The sequence below is a fragment of the Mustelus asterias genome, chromosome 8 (assembly GCF_964213995.1).
Source record: "Mustelus asterias chromosome 8, sMusAst1.hap1.1, whole genome shotgun sequence".
NCBI classification, from domain to species: domain Eukaryota; kingdom Metazoa; phylum Chordata; class Chondrichthyes; order Carcharhiniformes; family Triakidae; genus Mustelus; species Mustelus asterias.
The window spans coordinates 26,356,243-26,379,529 of record NC_135808.1 but is presented as its reverse complement, the minus strand read 5'-3'; the positions used below and the strand labels follow the sequence as shown (position 1 = coordinate 26,379,529).

At 49.5% G+C, this 23,287-nt stretch overlaps 1 protein-coding gene across 1 annotated transcript in view; it reads right to left on the bottom strand.

Moving 5' to 3' along the window:
• Nucleotides 1–16,947, bottom strand: part of LOC144496960 (uncharacterized) — a 76,713-nt gene extending 59,766 nt beyond the window's left edge. Inside the window, exons 1-11 of the mRNA XM_078217613.1 lie at nucleotides 16,921–16,947; nucleotides 15,734–15,778; nucleotides 15,588–15,641; nucleotides 14,767–14,811; nucleotides 10,291–10,344; nucleotides 7,809–7,853; nucleotides 6,831–6,884; nucleotides 6,674–6,718; nucleotides 3,010–3,063; nucleotides 1,152–1,259; nucleotides 120–173 (exon numbers count right to left, since the gene is read on the bottom strand). Of these exons, the coding sequence (XP_078073739.1) occupies nucleotides 120–173; nucleotides 1,152–1,259; nucleotides 3,010–3,063; nucleotides 6,674–6,718; nucleotides 6,831–6,884; nucleotides 7,809–7,853; nucleotides 10,291–10,344; nucleotides 14,767–14,787 (435 nt within the window). The 5' untranslated portion in view covers nucleotides 14,788–14,811; nucleotides 15,588–15,641; nucleotides 15,734–15,778; nucleotides 16,921–16,947. The remainder of the gene's footprint in view (nucleotides 1–119; nucleotides 174–1,151; nucleotides 1,260–3,009; nucleotides 3,064–6,673; nucleotides 6,719–6,830; nucleotides 6,885–7,808; nucleotides 7,854–10,290; nucleotides 10,345–14,766; nucleotides 14,812–15,587; nucleotides 15,642–15,733; nucleotides 15,779–16,920) is intronic.
• Nucleotides 16,948–23,287: the final 6,340 nt, after the last annotated feature.

Genomic DNA, 23,287 nt, shown 5'->3' with positions numbered 1-23,287 from the left:
GCAACACACAGAAATACTCAAAAGCATTCCTATGGTGGAAAATTATACATCAAATAATGGACTGATTATTGTTAAGCAGCTCCATCCTAGATTGGAGTTGTCACCTTCAGTTTGCTTACCTTGGGACCTTGGCGTCCGGGGTAACCAGGGAGACCAGGCACTCCAAGTTTACCCTAAAAAGAAAGGAGAGAGAGGGTTTAAAACAGGGATAATCACAATGCATAGAGTATCCACACAGCCAGGGGTCACAGTCTCAGGGTAACAGGGTGAGCCATTTAGGACTGAGATAGGTTGTGGATTGAGGAGGTGAATAGCTCTGGAAATAGGCAGTCTGGGCAAGGTTGTTGGGGTCAGAAGCACAGGGGAAAATAGCGGACCAACTCTGTCATCAATTCACCTGCAACACTTTGACAGGGTCAACTTCATTCTCAATGGGAAGCAGCATTCCCCAAGGACGGAGAGGAAAATCAAGAGACAACAGCAAGGAAGGGGAGGAGGTGAGAGCAGGAGGGAATGTAGAGTGGGAGGGAAGGAGGTGAGTGAGGAAAAGACGGATGGAGGCAATGTAGGGAAGGAAGGCTAGGAAGTGAGGGAGGGAAGGTAGAGGTGAGGGAGGGAAGGCAGAGGTGAGGGAGGGAAGGTAGAGGTGAGGGAGGTAAGGATCAGAGGTGAAAGGGTCAGAGATGACGATCGGAATGAAGGGTAGGATGTGAGGGAGGGAGGGAAGGGAAAGAGTAGGAAGTGAGGGAGGGGTAGGTTGTAAGGGGTCAGAGGTAAGGGAGATAGTTGGGAGGGGGCAAGGATAGGGTTGGAGGTGGAGGAGGGAGGGTAGAGGGTGAGGGAAGAAGGAAGCATCGAAGGTGAGGGAGGAAGGGACGGGTCTGAGGAGAGGGGGGACAGAGTAGGAAGTGAGGGAGGGAGAGATCAGAGGCAAAGGACAGAAGGAAAGGTGGGAGGTGAGGGAGAGAGTCTAAGGAGGGGAGGGAATGAGAGAGTGGGTCAGAGACTAGACGGAGAGAGGGGGAAATGAAGAGAGTTAGGAAGGAACCAACCCTTCTCACCCGACAAGATCTTGAATGAGAAGGCCCCACTCCGACCCCCAACCCCTGCCCCCGCGCCTGGGGGATGCGCCAGACCTCAATGTCTCTCACCTTCTCACCTGTCGCACCCAAGGGACCAGGGTCGCCTGGAGGTCCCACCCGACCTTTGGGACCTTCAGGCCCATCCTCTCCTCGGGGACCACTAGGCCCGAGCTCCCCCTGAAAGGAAAAACAAAAGGGACTGTTAAAACAAGCAAGCCAGCTCCATTCTTTTCAGATGAGTAATGTCAAGAGGTCAAAGCGACCCCAGAGAGAGGGACAGGAGATAGAGACAGAGTGAGAATCTGAGTCAGATATTCTCCTCCCCCTGAACCATCTTGGAGAAATGTCTTATGTTGACTCATTTTCAGGATGCTCTCAGAGTTTGAAGACAGTGAGAACCCAGCCACATGCTCACACATTTCGGGTGGGATTTTGTCCACCTTCTTTTTACTGGTCTGTAAAATTTTCCATCCCACCCATGACAATTCCCAGGATAATCCCACCCTTCATTGTTTCCTATTTTAGTATCGCTGGACAGACACATGTCGTCGAATCTCTTCCTCTTACATTCATCAGCGCAATTCGCAAGAATATCAAATGAAAAATAGAATAACAATTTATACTGCATGAAATGAGACTATTTTTCTACTTTCGTGATGTTTTCTGCTGCACCACACTAGAGGAGGTTCTGTGGCACTGCGGTATTATCCCAAACCACCGCAGTACTTTGTCAAGTTTAATCCCGGACTAATCCAACAGAGGTGCATGGTCGCCAAAGTCCTCTTAGCTCATCGTACCTGAAGGAGGTGGAGGTCGAGGTCACCATTCAAAATTAATACCTGCTTCAGGAGAATCTAGTGCCAGAATAAGCAACACAGGCTGCAGCACAGGGTTAGACACAGAGTAGAGCTCCCTCTACACTAGCCCCATCAAACACTCCCAGGATAGGTACAGCACAGGGTTAGATACAGAGTAAAACACCCTCTACACTGTCTCCATCAAACACTCATGATGTGGAGATGCCGGCGTTGGCTTGGGGTGAACACAGTAAGAGTTTTAACAACACCAGGTTAAAGTCCAACAGGTTTATTTGGTAGAAAATACCATTAGCTTTCGGAGCGCTGCTCCTTCGTCAGATGGAGTGGAAATGTGCTCTCAAACAGGGCACAGAGACACAAAATCAAGTTACAGAATACTGATTAGAATGCGAATCCGCATTCGGGATTTGCATTCTAATCAGTATTCTGTAACTTGATTTTGTGTCTCTGTGCCCTGTTTGAGAGCACATTTCCACTCCATCTGACAAAGGAGCAGCGCTCCGAAAGCTAATGGTATTTGCTACCAAATAAACATGTTGGACTTTAACCTGGTGTTGTTAAAACTCTTACTCCATCAAACACTCCCAGGATAGGTACAGCATGGGGTCAGATACAGAGTAAAGCTCCCTCTACACTGTCCCCCATCAAACACGCCCAGGACAGGTATAGCATGGGGTTAGATACAGAGTAAAGCTGCCTCTACACTGTCCCCCATCAAACACTCCCAGGACAGGTACAGCATGAGGTTAGATCGAATAAAGCTCCCTCTACACTGTCCCCATCAAACACTCCCAGGATAGGTACAGCACGGGGTTAGATACAGAGTAAAGCTCCCTCTACACTGTCCCCATCAAACACTCCCAGGACAGGTACAGCACGGGATTAGATACAGAGTAAAGCTCCCTCTACAGTGTCCCCATCAAACATTCCCCCCAGGACAGGTACAGCACGGGGTTGGATACAAAGTAAAGCTCCCTCTACATGATCATTAGATTTTTAAAATTCCAGATGTTTTATTTATTTAGATTTCACCATTTGCCATGGTGGGATTCGAACCACGGTTCCCCTGTCATAAGCCATCACAACTGATTGTAAGTCAGCTTCCTTACTCGTTCGCCCTTGAGGCCCATGTCTCCTTTGAAGCCAGGGAAGCCATCTTCACCCTAGGAGAAAGCAACAGATAATGAGTGAATGGTAGCAAGACAAAGTGACACCAGAAATCAGCCCTCTCTTTCTTTCATCAATAGGAAAGAAAATTGCAGCATTTGTGTAGCACCTTGCACAACCTCAGGACATCCTTAAGGCGTTTCCATGCAGATGCAGTACTTCACAAAGCGTCGGCAGTTATAATGTGGGAAATGCAACAAGCAATTTGTGCACAGGAGGAGCCAACAAACAATATGGTGATAATGACCAGCTTGATTGGGACCCCAACCCACTAACATTCACTCCCTCCACCACTGATGCACAGTGGCAGCCGTGTGTACCACCTACAAGATGCACTGCAGGAACTCACCAAGATCCTTAGGCAGCACCTTCCAAACCTCTACCATCTAGAAGGAAAGGGCAGCAGATACCTGGGAACACCACCACCTGGAGGCTCCCCTCCAAGTCATTCACCATCCGGACTTGGAAATATATCGTTCGTTCCTTCACTGTCGCTGGGTCAAAATCCTGGAACTCTCTCCCTAACGGCATTGGGGGTGTACCAACACCACAGGGACTGCAGCAGTTTTGGAAGGCAGCTCACCCACCACCTTCTCAAGGGCAATAAATGCTGGGCCCAACCAGTGGCACCAATGTCCCATGAATGGGAAAACAAAGATTTACTCTTTGTATTTTGCGCACAGTGGTTAGCACTGCTGCCTCACAGCTCCAGGACCCGGCTTCGATTCCCAGCTTGGGTCACTGTCTGTGCGGAGTTTGCACATTCTCCCCGTGTCTGCATGGGTTTCCTCCGAGTGCTCCGGTTCCCTCCCACAGTCCAAAGATGTGTGGGTTAGGTGGATTGGCCATGCTAAATTGCCCCTTAGTATCAGGGGGACTAGCTAGGGTAAATCCATGGGGTTATGGGGATAGGGCCTGGGTGGGATTGTGGTCAGTGCAGACACAATGGGCCGAATGGCCTCCTTCTGCACTGTAAGATTCTATGAATTCTATTTTAGTGATGATGATTGAGGAGAATGTGGAGAATTCACACGATCTTCTTCAAATAGTGGCCATGTCTGCCTGAGGGGGGAGGCAGATTGGGGCCCCAGGACTTTACATCCCCCTGAAAGATGGCATTTCCAGCAATGCAGCGTTCCCACAGCACTGTCCTGTGGTGCCAGCTTAGATTGTGTGATCAAACTTCTCCAGAGTGGGGTTTGAGCATACAATTGTCCAGTTATTTTGAAGTTATTTTCTTCAAGGTATGTGGGTGTGTCTGACTAGGCCCAGCATTAGTTGCCCATCCCTAATCGCTCCTTCAGAGGGTGGTGGCAAGCCACCTTCCTGACTCAGAGGTGAGCATGTTGCCAACTGAGCCATGGCAGGGAACAATGGACATTACTCGAGCAAGTGGCAACGGTGCCCAAAGAGGGACACGAGCGGCTCCCCGATAGATGTCCCGCTTGGATGGTTCTCGACACCCGGGGTGGGGAGAAGTGACAATTCCGCCCCCTCCCCGCCTTCCTGAAACAACAACAGCTTACATTTAAAACATTCCCTTAACAGGACAGGACGTCCCAAGGGTTCTTCACAGGAGCATTACAAAACAAAATAAATGAGAAATATTGGAGCAAATGAACTAAAAGCTTGATCAAAGGGGCAGGATTGGAGGAACGTCTGAAAGGGGGACAGCAATGTGGAGAGGTGGAAGAAGGGATTCTTCTGCTCCAAAGTCTAAATCCAGTGATGGGTTTGGAGCAGCGCCAGAAGAATTCCGCTCCTTACCTCTGGTCAGCACTGCCCAGCTGGGCTATCGCCTAAATCCACCGTTCCTGTTGTACCACAAACTACAATCATCTCAATTGCTTTATGTTGCCACACTGCCTGGCGTCACGGGGAGAAAAGAATTGGCTCCTGATGGCAGTGGTGCACGCTTTGGAGCCAGTCTTGCCCACACAAGGATGAGAAGAATTGGGTGGCACAGTGGTTAGCACTGCTGCCTTACAGCGCCAGGGACCCAGGTTCAATCCCAGCCTCTGGTCACTGTCCGTGCGGAGTTTGCACGTTCTCCCTGTGTCTGCGCAGGTTTCCTCCGGGTGCTCCGGTTTCCTCCCACAGTCCAAAGTTAGGTGCACTGGCCATGCTAAATTGACCCTTAGTGTCAGGGGGATTAGCAGGGTAAATGTGTGTGGTTAAGGGGATAGGGCCTGGGTGGGATAGTGGTTGGTACAGACGTGATGGACCAAATGGCCTCTTCTGTACGGTAGGGATTCTATGATCAAGAGTGCCTGAGTGAACTATCTGCATGTGCCTATGACGGAAAATGGCAGATCACTCATGTCATTTTTTTTTCATTATTCATTCGTGGGACATGGGTGTCACTGGCAGGCCAGCATTTATTGCCCATCCCCAGTTGCTTTAGGGCAGTTGAGAGTCAACCACATTGCTGGGGCTCTGGAGTCACATATAGGCCAGACCCAGTAAGGACGGTAGATTTCCTTCCCTAAATGACATTAGTGAACCAGATGGGTTTTTCTGACAGTCGACAATGGTTTCATGGCCATCAGTAGATTCTTAATTCCATTTATTGAATTGAAATTCCACCATCTGCCGTGGCGGTATTCGAACCCGGGTCCCCAGAACATTAGCTGAGTTTTGGGATGAATAGTGTAGCGATAATACCTATAGGCCGTCACCTCCCCACTTGCTGCACCTTAGACCTTCGCACCGCATCAAAAGGTGCCCTTGATGAGCTCACAGTGATGAGCACAGTGTTTTCAATCAGTGCTAACTCCAGTTCGGGAACAGACAGAATGCCAAGGCCTCATAGCCCCCCATCGCCTGGTCAGGAACAGCTGCAGGGAAGGCGAGCTACATCTTGGTTGAGACGTTGCTTCATCGGTTGATTGGGGGTTTAAGAGCCTGCAGATGGTCAGAAGGAGGGGACACTCAGGGAGGTGAGGAGTTCTGCAGCCCCGAGGTCATCTTGGAAAGGGCAAGTCGGGAGCGGCAGATGGGAATATGTGTCTTGAACCCAGCAGTGTTGACAAACAAAGAGTGAGGAAGAGGGGTATGAAGGATGGTTAGATGGACCTGAGGGCAGCACATTGCTTCGCACTGCTGCCTCACAGTGCCAGGGATCAGGGTTCGATTCCAGCCTTGCGTGACTGTCCGTGTGGAGTTTGCACGTTCTCCTCATGTCTGCGTGGGTTTCCTCCGGGTGCTCCGGTTTCCTCCCACAATCCAAAGATGTGTAGGTTAGGTTGATTGGTCTGCTAAATTGCCTCTTAGTGTATGAGGGATTAGCTGAGTAAATACAGGGGGGTTACAGGGATAGAGCCTGGGTGGGATTGTTGTTGGTACAGACTCGATGGGCTGAATGACCTCCTTCTACACTGTATGGATTCTATGATACAGAGAGAAATGAGATGGGAGGGACGAGAGGGTCTAAGCGAAGGGCGGCGGTGACCCGAACAATGGTCTGGAGAGACAGACAAGGAAAGGGAAAGACGGAAAAAGGAGATTGGAGGAGAATGCCAAGGAAAGGATTGTCAATTAGTGACACCGGACTGTGTGAAAATGAAATTGTTGGAAAGCCCAAGAGACCCAATGGAAAGCTCTCACCTTTTCCCCTTTGTGTCCCTTCAGCCCTCGGATTCCTTCAGATCCCTGGAAAGAAACAGAAGAGTGGTTAGTTCCAGGCGAGGGGCACAAACGTTGAGGCTGATGCTCAGATGGTCACTGACACAACCGTTGGCAGTTGAAGTCGATGTTCACTCACCTTAACGCCACGTGGCCCAGGATAGCCAATTGGACCTTGAGGACCTGACTGACCCTGTGTGGAGGGAAAAAGAGCGAGATGATCACACAAATCAATGGGTTTGGACATGGGAGTCTCACCTTCCCAGCGTTGTTACCAGAACCCACTTAAATACTGGGGCAGCAATCACTTCCAATCAGAAGACTTCAGAGAATAGGGATGGGATTTTCTGGCCTCGCTCACCCCAAAACTGGAAAATCCCACCTGAAGTCAACAAACCTTTGCATGGTCCACACTGCCACCAACCCCCCCCCCACCCGGCCCCACCACCAACCCCCCCGCCCCACCACCAACCCCCCGCCTCCCCTCCCAACACCTGCTACGATTCCTGTGACAGGCATGATGGGAAAATACCCCTTAAATGTCATTGAAAATAAAATCTGGTTGTCTGGCATTATGTGGTCTGGACATCTCTGCGAGGTGCTGTGTCTCAGTTTCATCTATGGTGGCACAGTGGTTTCATATCTCTCAGTCGTTTGGTATTAGAGCTCGAATCTTGCTGAAAAGGGCTCAAAGTGTTTCATCTCGCACTCATCAGGACAAACACAAGAATACCAAATTTCAAAGGATCACAACTGGTGCTGATTGGTTGACAGGTCCTTTGGCCGAGGCTTTGCCATGGAGAAAGCAATGGGGAACTATTGGTTGTCCAAGATGGGGACAATTCAAAATAGGCACAAGGCTTGGTCATATTCCTTTTGTTTGCAGAGGATGGGTCCCTGGCCTATGATTTTTAAGTCACTCCGAGCAACAAAAATGAGCCACATTGCAAGCACAACTGAATATCTTTCTCCATGGCAACGTCTCGGTCAATCACACTCAACGTGTTGTCAATCCCTTTTCAATTTATGGTAATGTCACAGCTCAACTCTTTAGAACTGATCAACACTGAGCATCCCTTCCCTCAGCCCGGACCAATTCCAAACACGGACGACATACCTGGTTACCCTTTGAACCCGTTGGGCCTTCTTTGCCCGGGTGGCCCTGAGAATTGGAAAGAAAAAAGAAACAGGGGTCAGAGGTCAAGCAACGCCAATGAAGCAAACACAGCCTGATAAGTTTTCAAGGTTGGATTTCACCAATGAGAAGAGGCTTTAAAGGAATCGTAACCCGGCAAAGGTTAAATGTCAGGAAGCGAGCACCAGGAAAAACCTCCAAAATTGCACGTGACCAAGAGAGGCCAGATGACACCAACAAGCAAAAAAAACCACATAACAACAATTGCCGCGGCGAATTCAATGCAGCAAATCGGAACTAGGTTTCTGTTGAAGAATTTGTTAAAACTTCAGTCTCAAACCTAGCTTTTGTGATCAGCCTTATTTTTCAGTATGTTGACACTGTTGACGGAGCTGTCTATAATTTCCCATGGCACCTTTTCAAGTCTCACAAAGCTGCCAGTCTTGGCTTTAATATATCAGAGCGTAAACATGAATGGAAGGAATTTTCCTGGGGTACCCGCCCACTCCGACTTCGACCCAATTTCTGGCTTGGGTGGGCCGAACTTTGGGTGGGAAGCGAACCCTTTCACCTACTTAATGCCTGTAAATGGCCACTTGAAGCCTCAATTTATAAACTGGCGGAGGTGGGAGTTGGTATGGGAGGGGTGAGAAAGTGGCAAAAAAAATTCTCCATTTTGGATGGGAAGGGAAGATCCTTTAGGATCTTGGAACTATGTCCCCCACCTCCCCCAGTACATCACAATCACCCTCCCCCCTCCCAAGAGTATCCCCTAATCTCCTGTCTACAGGGCTCTCGTGATTTGCCTTTGCAAAGGTCCCAGAACTTAGTCCCAAGACAGAGCACTGCAGTACCTCTTCCAACCACTGCAGGGCTGTGCCTGGAGTGGTCCCACTCCCACTCCTGTCCAAGGCAGATGCAAGTCACGCCCATTGCCAATCAATGCTCAAGTGAGCATTAAATGGCTGCAGGGCGTCCGAGTGTGGGCGGGAGCACATTACGCGCTGACTCCTAGGATGGAGAATGCCGTCCGTTCACCATCCTTAAAACTCTATCTTCTGTTTCAGGGAACATATCCTTGAATTGGAAGCTGTACTGCAAAAATTCACTGGGTCAGTCCCTGGGAGGAGGGGGTTGCTCTATGATGACAGGCTGAGTATATTTTCTTTTTGTTCATTCACGGGACATGGGTGTTGCTGTCTGACCAGCATTTATTGTCCATTCCTAGTTGCCCGAGGGCAGCTGAGAGTCAACCACATTGCTGTGGCCCTGGAGTCACATGTAGGCCAGACCGGGTAAGGACAGCTGATTTTCTTCCCTAAAGGACATTCGAGGACCAGATGGGTTTTTCCGACAATTGACAATGGTTTCATGGTCATCAGTAGATTCTCAATTCCAGATATTTTTTATTGAATTCAATTCAATAAAAATTCAATATTTTTTATTGAATTCAAATTCCATCAGTTGCCGTGGCAGGTTTCGAACCTGGGTCCCCAGAACATTAGCTGAGTTTCTGAATTGATAGTCTAGTAATAATACCACTAGGCCATCGCCTCCCCCTTTGGGCTTAAATTCTCTGGAGTTCTGAGGAATGAGAGGGGATCTCATCGAAACCTGTCAGGTTCTGAGGCGGCTTGACAGGGTGGAGGCTGAGATAGTTTCTGCTGGTTGGGGAATCTAAAACACAGGGGTGGGGGGAGGGGGAGGGAGGGGGAGGGAGGGGGAGGTGGGGGGAGAGGGGGAGGGGGGAGGGATTCACAGTCTCAGGATAAGAGGCTGATAATTAGGGCCGAGAGGAGGAAAAATAACTTCGCTCAAAGGGTTGTGAATCTTTGGAATTCTTTACCCCAGAGGATTGAGGATGCTCCAGCGCTCAATACATTTAAAGACTGGAATAGACACATAGGCCAGGATCTTACCACTGTTCAAGCCAGCGGGATTTTCCCATCCCGCTGCAGTGAATGGAGATTTGGCTGGTCGCCAAATTCTCCGACCTCGCTGCAGCGGAAGCATGCTGTGAACGACTAGTAAGATTGCATCCATCTTCTTTGGTCTCTCCAGGGGTTGAGGGATATTGGGGAGCAAGCGGGAAAATGGAGCTGAAGATCGGCCGCGACCATATTGAATGGCGGAGCAGCACCGAGGAGCTGAGTAGTCTCATAATGCTCCTATTCCTTGTGCTCTTGTAACGTGGAGCCGGCCACTGAGTGCTAACCCCGTTCCTGACCTCCGAGTGTTTGTAGTAGATCCACCTCAGTGCTAAAATCCCCAGGGTGAATGGTGATCAAAGGATTCAGTCGCGCCTGTTTGCAAAACCTTCCCCTTCCAATCGACTGCCCTCTTCCCTCCCCTCCTCCGCTCCCCCTCCCCCTCCCCTCTCCCAGAAACTGGTGTCAAAGGTCCTTCGTGAAATGTGAGCCAAGACTGGTTATTATCTAACCACAAATATTGCAGGTATACTTACAGGCGGACCATCAGCACCAGGAATTCCAGGAAGTCCAGGCTTTCCAGTTGGACCCTGCAGGAAGGAAAACCAGGAAGAAACATCAGAGTCATTCCCCTCCCTTGCCAACAATTTACATTCAGTACAATAAACAACACTTTCACGGGGCCATTGAGATGTAAGATCTGACAGCGAGCTGCATAAGAGGCGATGAGGGAAGGTGTCCAAAGGTTTGGTTAAACAGGGAGGTTTGAGGGAGACGGGTGGGGAAAGGGAGAGAAAGTTTGAGGGAGGGAATTCCAGGCTTGGGGCCCGGCCAGCCAAAGGCACGGATCACCAAATAAGGAGCGGTTTAAATCGGGGATGCACAAGAGGCCTGATTTAGAGAAACTCCGAATTCCTGGAATGCAGCGAGACAGGAGATTACGGAGATAGGGAGGGGTGAGGGCGAGGAGGGATTTGAAAACAGCAAGTTGAACCAATACTTTGGGGTGGTCTTTTTTTATTCATTCATGGGATATGAGCTTCGCTGGCCTGGCCCAGCATTTATTGCCTATCCCTAATTCCCCCTCAAGGTGGAGGTGGTGAGCTGCTTTCTAAAGCCGCTGCAGTCCCTGTGGTGTAGGTATATCCACAGTGCTATTAGAGAGGGAGTTCCAGAATTTTGACCCAGCGACAGTGAAGGAACGGCCGATATATTTCCAAGTCAGGATGGTGACTGACTTGGAGGTGGTGGTGTTGCCACGTGTCTTCTGCCCTTGTCCTTCTAGATGGCTTTGGAAAGTGCTGCCTAAGGAGCCTTGGTGAGTTCCTGCAGTATATCTTGTAGAAGCTACACACAGCTGCTACTGTATGTCTGTAATGGAGGAAGTCAATGTTGAAGGTTGTGGATTGGGTGCCAATTAAGTGGGGCTGCTTTGTCTTAGATGGTGTCAAGTTTGAGTCACATTCATCCAGGCAGGTGGCAGTTTGACACAGGGGCCAGGTCGCACCAACAGTGTTTGCACCACGTATGGATGACTTTGTCTTTGACCTTTCAACCTTGTTCACTTCCCGCCTTGAAAACACAAACTCTTGTCAGTGGAGGGATGGTCCCACAAGCATCTGCCACACATCTGGAACTCACACAAGCTGATGTGAACAGCCAGCCTGTTCTACAGGCTAGAGCTGCGCAGCTGACTCCAGTCCTGTTCTCTCCTGACATCTGCACTTAGCTCCCCTGAAAGGGGACAATGCAGGATGATGGCAAGGGATAGCTGGTGGAATGTTTTTATGCTCTCTGTCTGTCTCTCTCTCTCTCTCTCTGTCTGTCTCGTTCTCTCACTGGGCACATGTCTTTCTTTTTGTCTCTCTCAATCTCTCTCTCTCACTATCTGCATCTCTCGCGCTCTTTCCCTCTCTCTGCCTGTCTCTCTCTCTCTGCCTGTCTCTCTCTCTCTGCCTGTCTCTCTCCCTCCCTGTCACTCTCTCTCCTTGCAAGTCTCTCTCTCTCTCCTTGCCTGTCTCTCTCTCTGCCTGTCTCTCTCTCTCTCTCTCTCTGCCTGTCTCTCTCTCTCTCTCTCTCCCTGCCTGTCTCTCTCTTTCTCCCTGCCTGTCTCTCTCTCTATCCCTCTGCCTGTCTCTCTCTCCCTCTCTCTCTGCCTGTCTCTCTCTCCCTGACTGTCTCTCTCTCTCTCTGCCTATCTCTCTCTTTCTCTCTGCCTGTCTGTCTCTCTCTCTCTCTCTCTCCCTGTCTGGCTCTCTCTCTCTCTCTGCCTGTCTCTCTCTCTCTCTCTCCATCTGTCTCTCTCTCCCTCTCTCTGCCTGTCCCTCTCTCTGCCTGTCCCTCTCTCTGCCTGTCCCTCTCTCTCTCTCTCTCTGCCTGTCTCTCTCTCACACATTCTATGCATCTACCTCTCTTTGTCTCTTTCACCCTCTCTCGTTATCTGTCTCTCTCACTCTGTCTCTCTCTCCAGGACAAATTGAGACCGACTGTAGATCAATGAACTCTGCACAGAGCTGGCCTTTATTTCAGGGGGGATTGAGCATCAAAGTTGGGAGGTCATGCTGCAATTGGACAGGGCCTGAGTGAGACCAGACCTAGATAACTGGACAGCTTTGCTCTGCTTAGGTGGGATATATTTGCATTGGAAGCAGATTCTCCCGGCTGATTCCCGGGATGAATGGTTCAGCGCAGGAGGAGAGATGGAGCAGATTGGACCCTCTACTCATTTGGCGTTTAGCAGGATGACAGTTGATCTTATTGAAACGTATAATTTGAGGGGGCTTATCTGTGTAGATACTCAGAGGATGGGTGGGTTCTTCCGGCCTCGGCCTTGGCGGGCATCATCGCAGGCGGGTCAGGAAAATTCCCGGCCCACCCACAATGATGGCTGCCATTGTGAGGGTTGGGTGGCATGGTGGCACAGCAGCAGAGACTCGGGTTCGATTCCTGGCTGTCTGTGCGGAGTCTGCACATTCTCCTCGTGACTGCGTGGGTTTCCTCCGGGTGCTCCAGTTTCCTCCCACAGTCTGAAAGACGTGCTGGTTAGCTGCATTGGCCATGCTAAATTCTCCCTCAGTGTACCCGAACAGGTGCCGGAATGTGGCGACTCGGGGATTTTCACAGTAACTTCATTGCAGTATTAATGTAAGCCTACTTGTAACACTAATAAATAAACTATAAACTTTAAACATCTGTTCCCTCATGGGAAATGATTATACCTCGTGGGGCCCAGAACTAGGGGCACAGTTTATAAATAAGGGGCCTCCCATTTTGGATGAAAGTGAAGAGGGAATTCCTTCTCTCAAAGGGACGTTAGTGTTTAGAATTCACTGCCCCAACGAGAGGATGCGTGCGGGTCATTGCATTCAAGGCTGAGTGAGATTTTTTTTTATCGACAAGGGAGTCGAGGTTATGGGGGCGGGCAGGCAGGGAGGAGAATGGAGTTGAGGCCAGAGTTAGATCAGCTATGATCTTACTGAATGGTGGAGCAGCCTCAAGGGGCCCTATTCTCCAGCTCCTGTTTCTAATGGAATTTTGTTCTGGGTTCATCCTGAGTGGTGTGCCTCAGTAACACACGGAACAGTGGGACTCAGCAAGCCAGTCACTGTGGTAGGGTAATGGCTGCGACCCATGTTCTTTGATCACGACCTGGAGGACAACCTCAGGCTGCCCTTGAGGCGTGCAGATTTGATTTGATTTGATTCATGTCAGACTCCTATTTATTGACTACAGCTCAGCCTTCAACACGATCATTCCCATGAAACTCATCTCCAAACTCCGTGGCCTGGGCCTTGGCAGCTCCCTCTGCGACTGGATCCTGAACTTCCTATCTCACAGACCATGATCAGTAAGGATAGGCAACAACACCTCCCCCACGATCATCCTCAACACCGGTGCCCCACAAGGCTGTGTTCTCACCCCCCTACTATACTCCTCATAAACCTATGACTGTGCAGCCAAATTCCCCTCCAATTCGATTTTCATGTTTGCAGACGACACCATCGTAGTGGGTCAGATCCCAAACAATGACGAGGCAGGGTACAGGAATGAGATAGAGAATCTGGTGAACTGGTGCGGCAACAATAATCTCTCCCTCAATGTCCACAAAATGAAGGAGATTGCCATCGACTTCAGGAAGTCAAGGAGAACATGTCCCTGTCTACATCAATGGGGACGAAGTAGAAAGGGTCGAGAGCTTCAAGTTTTTAGGTGTCCAGATCACCAGCAACCTGTCCTGCTCCCCCCATGCCGACACCATAGTTAAGAAAGCCCACCAATGCCTCTACTTTCTCACAAGACTCTCATCAACTTTTACAGATGCACCATAGAAAGCATTCTTTCTGGTTGTATCACAGCTTGGTCTGGGCTCCTGCTCTGCCCAAGACCGCAAGGCACTACAAAAGGTCGTGAATGTAGCCCAATCCATTGCTCAAACCAGCCTCCCATCCATTAACTCTGTCTACACTTCCCACTGCCTCGGCAAAGCAGCCAGCATAATTAAGGATCCCACGCACCCCGGACATTCTCTTTTCCACCTTCTTTCTTCAGGAAAAAGATACAAAAGCCTGAGGTCACGTACCAACCGACTCAAGAATAGCTTCTTCCCTGCTACTCTCAGACTTTTGAATGGACTTACCTTGCATTAAGTTGATCTTTCTCTACCACCGAGCTATGACTGTAACACTACATTCTGCATTCTCTCGTTTCCTTCTCTATGAATGGTATGTTTTGTCTGTATAGCGCGCAAGAAACAATACTTTTCACTGTATGTTAATACATGTGACAATAATAAATCAAATCAAATCAAATTTCTGAGCAGGAATTTCCGTCCCAGTCAGTTCTAGAAGGGGCTCGGCACAAAGGGGGAAGTAGACAGTGTGATGTGAATTGCGCTGGTATAATCATCAGCAGGAGATTGGATAGAAAGACTCATCGGTGAGTTGGGCACCTCGCGCAAGGGATTAACCCACCCGTTCTGAATGATGGAGGCTCATCCGGCCGACGTTACTTACCTTGTGGCCAGGAGGACCCATGGCTCCCTGAGGACCGGGTATACCCTGCAGGAGAGAAGGCAGAAAGATGAATGAGGGATTGGAAATTGGGAACAGTATGCTCGCCTCTCACACATCTGGTAGCAGGCACGCACAAACATCTCTCAGCTTCATATACGCCCGGCATCAGTGCCACACATCCAGTCCAAGACAGTAGCTAAATCACATCCAAAGTGCACAATAGATCAGAGAAAAGCCTGTCTATTTTCAAAGAAAACTTGGACTGTGACAGTTCAGGAACAAACGAGGGATAACTCTGCATTTTACAAGACAGGGGTGGTGTTTACAGATCGGAGCTGTACTCGGTAGTGAAGGGACAGTGTTTATAGTCGGTGTTTGTACATAATAGTGTGGGGAGATGTGGTTTATAAACTGTGTTTCTACACAATAGTGAGGGACAATGTTTTTGACTGTGTTTGTACACAGCAGTGAGGGGATGGTGTTTATAGTGGGCGGGTAAGTGGAGCTGAGTCCACAAAAAGATCAGCCATGATCTTATTGAATGGTGGAGCAGGCTCGAGGGGCCAGATGGCCTACTCCTGCTTCCAGTTCTTATGTTCTTATAGACTGTGTTTGTACACAATAGTGAGGGGACGGTTTTAAAGATTTTGTTTGTATACAGTAGTGAGGGACAATACAGGCCTGTATTTGTACACTGTAGCGAGGGGGACAATATTTATAGACTGAGTTTGTACACTGTAGTGAGGGGGCAGTGTAGACTGTATTTTTATACCTGGTAGTGTGGGAATGGGCAATGCTTTTGCCTTAATGTGACATGTTACCTGAGCTCCGGGAATGCCTTGTTGCCCCGGTGGTCCCGGTTCTCCTTGTGGTCCCTGTTTGGGATGAATCAGACAACACGGTAAATTCCCGAGCGCTCAGTGGCGGATAAACGAACGAAGGGAATGTAAGGAGAGAAATCACGCACCAGGTTTCCTTTCGGACCGTGGGGGCCATCCGATCCTCGCACACCCTGAAACACAAGAGAAGCTCGCTAGCAATGTTCAGCCCTGAAAACAGAGGCGGTTCAACACTTTCCACCAATGGCCCATGAACGTTCCCACACCTATCTCAATTTCTGTCTGGCTGCAAACAACGAAAGGTAGGGGTGAAATTGGCAAATTGGTGTTTTCAAAAGGCGGGGGATGGAGGGACATCATGTTGCTAGTCTGAACTTGTGCTGTAGTATGTAGCACGGCCACCATTAGAGGCAGAGCCTCATCCTCAAATGATTGCTTGCCGATGGGGGCGGTCGGTGATGCAATGCCAACAGCACAGGTTCAATTCCCATACTGGCTGGCGTTATTCATGAGAGATTAAGTTCTGTGTTACCAGAGACTATATCCCGTTGGTTAATGTTCTCCCCGATCCTCCAGAGAATAAGTCCAACTGGTTAATGTTCCCCCCGTTCCCCCAGAGACTAAGTCCAGTTGGTTAATGTTCTCCCCACTGCTCCAGAGACTAAGTGCCGTTGGTTAATGTTCTCCCCGCTCTTACAGACACTAAGTCCAGTTGGTTGATGTTCTCCCCGCTCTTACAGACACTAAGTCCAGTTGGTTAATGTTCTCCCCACTGTTCCAGAGACTAAGTCCCCGCCTTCTCAACGTTGCCGCTCGCCTGAGGTGTGGTGATCCTCAGATTGAACCACCAGCAGTGAGCTCTCTTCCCCATCAAAGGGGATAGCAGCCTATGGTCATCTGGGATTCTGGCGACTTTACGGTATTACACGTGCTCAGTCACTCGCCCGGTAGAGCGCCGCTGATTCGGGAGCCAGCCGTTACTCCGGTCTTCACCGAATGCAACCGACAGATCAGTGCCGGATTCAGCCTTGCCTCAGGGATTAGGCACAAAACTCCATCTGAACGAGCCTTCCACAGCCACGGAGTGGGCCAGTCGGGGAAGGATGACCGAGTCACGGAGCGAGATCGGGAATGGGAAGACTAATCACACCATTCACTGATTGGCGGATGCCGAAGGAGGGTGGTCAGGGGGCACACTGTTGCCTGGCGACGTGGAATATTTCACTTTGCGGTGAACATTATTTTCTGCCAACCGGTCAGTTTTAATTTTCACAGAAAACAGGCATTTGTTTTTTTTGTATCTGTATTCACTCACAGGTGGTCCTTGTAGTCCCTGGGGTCCTTTGGGTCCAAGCAGTCCTCTTGGTCCCTTGGAGATGGAGAGGGACAGACAGAGAGAGCGAGAGAGAAAAATAAACATTTCAGGATTAGGTCTTGCATGCAACATAGCACAGTTGCTAAAACAGGAAGACTTGTTGGGTTAATGTCGAGTCATAGAGGTATACAACATTGAACAAGGCCCTTCAGCCCATCGCATCTGCACCACTCAAAGACAAACTACCTAACTATTCTAATCCCACTTCCCAGCACTTGGCCCATGACCTTGTATGCCTTGGCATTGGAAGTGCAGTAATGAGAGTCTCTGCCTTCTCCACCTTTTCAGGCAGTGAGTTCCAAACTCCCACCACCCTCTGGATGAAAAAGATTTTCCTCACTTCCCCTCTAAACCTCCAGCCCCAAAGGTGTAACTATTGTCCAGATCACCGGTCAGCCTAGACCCTGTCTCTGCTGGGAGGGAAAGGCCAGATAATTCTCCGTCAGCCTCCTGCTGTGGAGAGATTCACCAGCCAGGAAACTTCACCGCGCATTGGGCCCCACCGCACTGAACGAGTGACACAAGAGCGTCACCACGTGTGCGTTCCACGAGCTTGAGTAACTTCTTTCTCATGATTGTAGCTGCAGAACGTGTGGGAGTGCAGACTGAGCCCAAGGTCAGTTATGTAGTCCCTGGTGTCCATTCCTGTCTGCCTCGACAATGTCCACTCCCTCCACAGCTGCAGAGTCGGGTTCAGCAGCCCCGAGCCGCCTGTGGCTGCGTTTATTTCAATCAATCGTTTGTGGGATGTGGGCATTGCTGGCAAGGTTAGCATTAATGTGGAGATGCCGGCGTTGGACTGGGGTGAACACAGTAAGAAGTCTCATAACACCAGGTTAAAGTCCAACAGGTTTATTTGGTAGCAAATACCATAAGCTTTCGGAGCGCTGCTCCTTCGTCAGATGAGGTCCACATTTCCACTCCATCTGATGAAGGAGCAGCGCTCCGAAAGCTTATGGTATTTGCTACCAAATAAACCTGTTGGACTTTAACCTGGTGTTGTGAGACTTCTTACAAGGTTAGCATTGCCAGGGTTGTTTGCTGTCTCACTGAGAGGTCTGGAGGCTTGTGTGGCTGAACATTAAGGTCTGTGACTTCCTCAGAGTGTCATCTCCGACAGGGCGGGTGGGCAGGTGGAGTCTGGTCAGTTTGCGGGGGGGGGGGGGGGGGGGGGGGGGGGGGGGGGGGAAACAGAGGGGGTGTCGGGTCAGGTGAGGTCAAGCCGTTTGGCAGGGGGGTTGAGTTGGGGTGGGGGTAATGTGGAGGGTCCCCTGGGCGTATCGTATGTGTGTGTGAGTGCAGGATGTTCCATGCGAGGCTGGGTCTGGATCTGGGTGTTTTTTAAATAGTTACTCTGCAGTAAAAAGTGTTTTTGTTTTCCCTTTTAACTCTTTCAGAATAACTATCCGGGTAAAACTGGCTGAACCACCTGAAGTTAGCAATGTAAATTAGCAACACGGGGGAACAGTGATTAGCACTGCCGCCTCAGAGCACCAGGTTTCAATTCTGGCCTTGTGTGACTGTGCGGAGTTTGCACATTCTCCCTGTGTCTGCGAGGGTTTCCTCCCACAGTACAAAGATGTGCGGGTTGGATTGATTGGCTGTATTAAATTGCCGCTTAGTGTCCCAAGATGTGGACATTATGGAGATTAGCAGGGTAAATGCAGAGGATTATGGGGACAGAGCTGGGTGGGATACTCTGTTGGCGAGTCGGTGCAGACTCGATTGGCTTCCTCTTGCACTGTAGATTTTGTGTTTCTGTAAATCGTTTCTGTTGGATGGTTCCCAGCCCCACACACTTTTCCATCGGATATTAGCACTTCTGGACAATTGCCAAGTTAACAGAATCTCCTGGAGGGATTCTCCAATGCATTATTGGGATACTGTCCAAATGCGAAGCTGGAGAAGCAGGAAATTATGGGCCTAACTGTTTATTAACAGCTCGTAACAATACACATCTCCAAGGTAGAGCCACATGGATACTGTCTCCATGCCAGATTCTTCCAGCCACTTCCGCACACACAGTCTGCTATCATGTGACTGTCTGCAACACTCTGTACTGTTTCCCCAGTCCCATATTAATCCTCGCTCAGCTGAACACCCTCATATTACAGCCAGCATTGATCAGACATTGCTAACTGTTCTCGAGATGGAGGTGGTGATCTGTCCTGATCCTCTTGTGGATCAAAGTCTGATCTACACTTGATTTGGAGGAAACCAGAAAGAAGCAGTGGGAGAGAGGGATTGAGGAAGAAAGGTGAATTGGGAGAGGGCAGGCGAGGTGAAAGATCGTTGGGAGAGAGGGGTGAGGTGAAAGGTCATTGGGGATGAGGTGAAAGGTCATTTGAAGAGGGGGACAAGGTGAAAGGTCATTGGGCAACGTGAAAGGTGATTGGGAGAAAAGGTGAGTCAAAGGACATTGGGAGAGGGAGACAAGGTGAAAGGTCATTGGGGGTGAGGTGAAAGGTCAATAGGAGAGGGGAACGAGGTGAAAGGTAATTGGGGGTGAGGTGAAAGGTCATTGGGAGAGAGGATGTGAGATTGGATATTAAAGGGTGAGTATTGACAGGGTGTGCACTGACTGGGTGAGGCGGCAAGTGTGTGACTGGGAGCAGTGGCTCGGCACTGCCGGGGAGGCCACAGCACATTAGGAGCAGACAGCTACACTGCACAAAGAGAACGTCCCATGAGACTTGCTCTCTGTGACGCTGATGGCTCCTGAACAGATCCTGGAATCTCTTCACCACTCCGGGAGACAAGTCCAAACATCGGGATATACTTACGGGTTCGCCTGGCAACCCTCTGGGTCCAGCCTCTCCATCGTCTCCCTGCAGACAAAAGACCAAGGTAAGATCTCACAGCACAAACAATCACAGCCTGATATCTAGAATCGTCTTACATATGGGGTACGCAGCCTGGCACCAGTGGCTTCATGTGTAGAAACTGCGGCTGAGGAAACTCTCCATGATAACAGGCACGGCTTTCCCAAAGGCCCGACAAATATTTCCAGCCTTTCTCCTCAATGGAATTTTAACCCATTCAGGGGCAGATTCCATCAAGCCCCTTGGTGAGGGTGAATTCCTGACAATTCCCTCTTTCTTTTCAGTGATATGCCAATCACTGCACTGGATAAAAGCCATCAACTCAAAGTGATATTTTCAAATGAGTACTGACATTGTCACCGGACAGCGATCAGAGGGATTCCAATCCCCATCCAGCAGGGCGGTGGTGACAGCAACTGATATTTCAGCTTCTCTCTGAGATCATATCGAAGAAACGATGCAGAGTTTTGTCAGGGGAGAGTTATCAGAACACCTCCAACTACCTCAGCACCCTCTTCCCCAACCATCCTCACAAAGCATTTCGTGCCAATGAAGTACTTTCTGAAGGATCGTCGCAGGAATAATGTCAGAACCACAGCAGCCTATCTGCATCCAACGAAGATTATCTCATGACTTTCAGGGAGACTGTGGCATAATGGTATTGTCACTGGGCTAGTAATGCTCTGGGAACTGGGTTCAAATCCCACCAGGGCAGATAGAGTCATAGAGGTTTACAGCATGGAAACAGGCCCTTTGACCCAACTTGTCCATGCCACCCTTTTTTTTAAAAACCACTAAGCTAGTCCTAATTGCCCGTGTTTGGCCCATATCCCTCTATACCCATCTTACCCATGTAACTGTCTAAATACTTTTTAAAAGACAAAATCATACCCACCTCTACTACTATCTCTGGCAGCTTGTTCCAGATACCCACCACCGTCTGTGTGAAAAAATTGCCCCTGTGGACCTATTTTTATCTCTCCCCTCTCACCTTAAACCTATGCCCTTGAGTTTTAGATTCCCCTACCTTTGGGAAAAGATGTTGACTTTCTACTCAATGGAATTTTAACCCATTCAGGGGCAGATTCCATCAAGCCCCTTGGTGAGGGTGAATTCATTCTAAAAAAAGATCTGGAATTAAAAGTCTAATGATGCCCACGAGACCATTGTCGACTGTTGTAAAGAAATCCATCTGGAACTGATGTTCTTTTCGGGAACATTAATTCCTGGTCTCAGTCTATATGTGACCCCAGACCCACAGCAATGTTAACTGCCCCTCTGAAATGGCGTACCCGGCCGGTATTCATTCATCCGGTTTGAGAGATATGGGTGCCGTCCACCCCTTATTGCCCTCGAGGAGGTGGCAGTCAACCGTCTTCGTGAACCATTGCGGTCCGTGTGGCATGGATACCCCGACAGTATGTGACCTGCCTATGGCGGTTTGATAGAATTGAGGTTCAGAGGGCATTCAAGAGTCAGCTGTATCGCTGTGGGTCTGGAGTCACATGTAGGCCAGACGGGTAAGGATGGCAGATTTTCTTCCCTAAAGGGGCACTAGTGAACCAGATGGGTTCCTACAACAATCAATAACAGTTTCATGGTAGCCATTAGACTATTAATTCCAGATTTATTGATCAAATTTAAATTCCATCAGGTGCTGCGTTGGGATTTGAACCAGGTCCCAGGGCAAGGTTTATTTTTCTTTCATAGGGATGTGGGTGTCACTGGTTGGGTCATCTGTTGCCTATTCCTAATTCCCATTGAACTGAGTCTCACTCGGCCTCTTCAGTGGGCAGTTAAGAGTCAACCACATTGCAGTGGCTCTGGAGTCACATGTAGGCCAGACTGGGTAAGGATGGCAAATTTCCTTCCCGAAAGGGGCATTAGTGAACCAGTTGGGTTTTCTTTACAATAGCCTGGATCCAGGTGGGGCATATCAATGACACTCCTTATTGGTATGGGTCCTGCGATCTGACACATGTGCCTCCAGATCTACCACCTGACCCATTGGTTTTTGCCACCTTCTAGCTAATAGACTGATAGATTAACACTGTAGTGAGACAAGGTTATACCTCAGAGGGCAGCACAGTGGCACAGTGGTTGGCATTACTGCTCACAGTACCAGGGACCCGTGTTCGGTTCCCGGCTTGGGTCACTGTCTGTGCGGAGTCTGCACATTTTCTCTCATGGGTTTTCTCCGGGTGTTCCAGTTTCCTCCCACACTCTGAAAGACGTGCTGGTTAGGTGCATTGGCCATGCTAAATTCTCCCTCAGTGTACCTGAACAGGCACCGGAGTGTGCCGACTAGGGGATTTTCATAGTAACTTCATTGCAGTATTGATGTAAGCCTACTTGTGACAATAATAAATAAACTTTAAACTGTTTTGATGAGTGTAACAGGTTGCTTTAAAATGTCTACTCCATGTTTCAGCTCCAACTTCCAGCTCCCAGCTTTTTCTGTGGTTTGTTTCCTTTCCTCTGAGTCCACACCCAGGTATAAGCAATTGAGCACAGTGAGCATCAATGGTAAACAGACTCACATGGTCAAATAGACAGGTCTGTACAAAAATCCCATTGTTTTATTATTACTGAGACTAGCTTTTTATTCCAAACTTATGGATGATTTAGATTTCAAATCCCTCAGCTCCCTTGACGGGGGAGCTCGTGATTCTGAGATTTTCGTCCAGGCCTATGGATTACGAGTTCAGTAATATTACCACCATGCTGCCATCCCATCCCTGAGTTAAGATTCACCCCCAAAACCCCCGCAGCAAGTTGACCTTAGCTTTACCCATTGTCGACATTGCTCACGTCCGGATGGACCCAGAGCTCCAGTTGCTCCCTTATCCCAACGGAACAGGCTTACCCTGGAAGACGCCTGTGCGACGTGGTGGGGGAAAGCAGCGAACACTCACCCTTTCTCCGTCTTCCCCTTGGTGTCCCAACGGTCCCTGCGCACCGGGCTCTCCCTAAGGACGACAGACAAACAACAGGATTAAGTTCCTGGTGCACCATCTGCACGCAGAGTCTCCGATCGGCAACCTGTCGGCATAGAGCCCTCTCCCACTCCCTGTCGGCAAACAGCGCACGCATGTCCCAGACCATCACCCACCCAGCCCCAACATCAGCGACTGGGGGAAACCACGGGTGGGATCTGCACCTTTGCAACATGAACCACTGCTTCAGAAGAGGGAGGAGGATCGACCCTCCGCAGTCACGAATAAAGGGAAGACTGCCGGACCTGCGTTGCCATCACGCCATCAACACTGCCGGACATCACGAAGGCCTCCTCAGATAGTGAGGCATGGTCTCCATTGTAACGTGGGAAGTCTCTGCACAGCAAGAGCCCACCAACATGCAGTGAACTGGATAAATCGGTTTCTGAGCTCTCATTCAAAATTATGTCCCCAGGATCTTTCACATCCACTGAGAGAAAGTGTGGACAATTTAATGCCTCACCCTCTCCCTTCACTGATTGAGTCAGA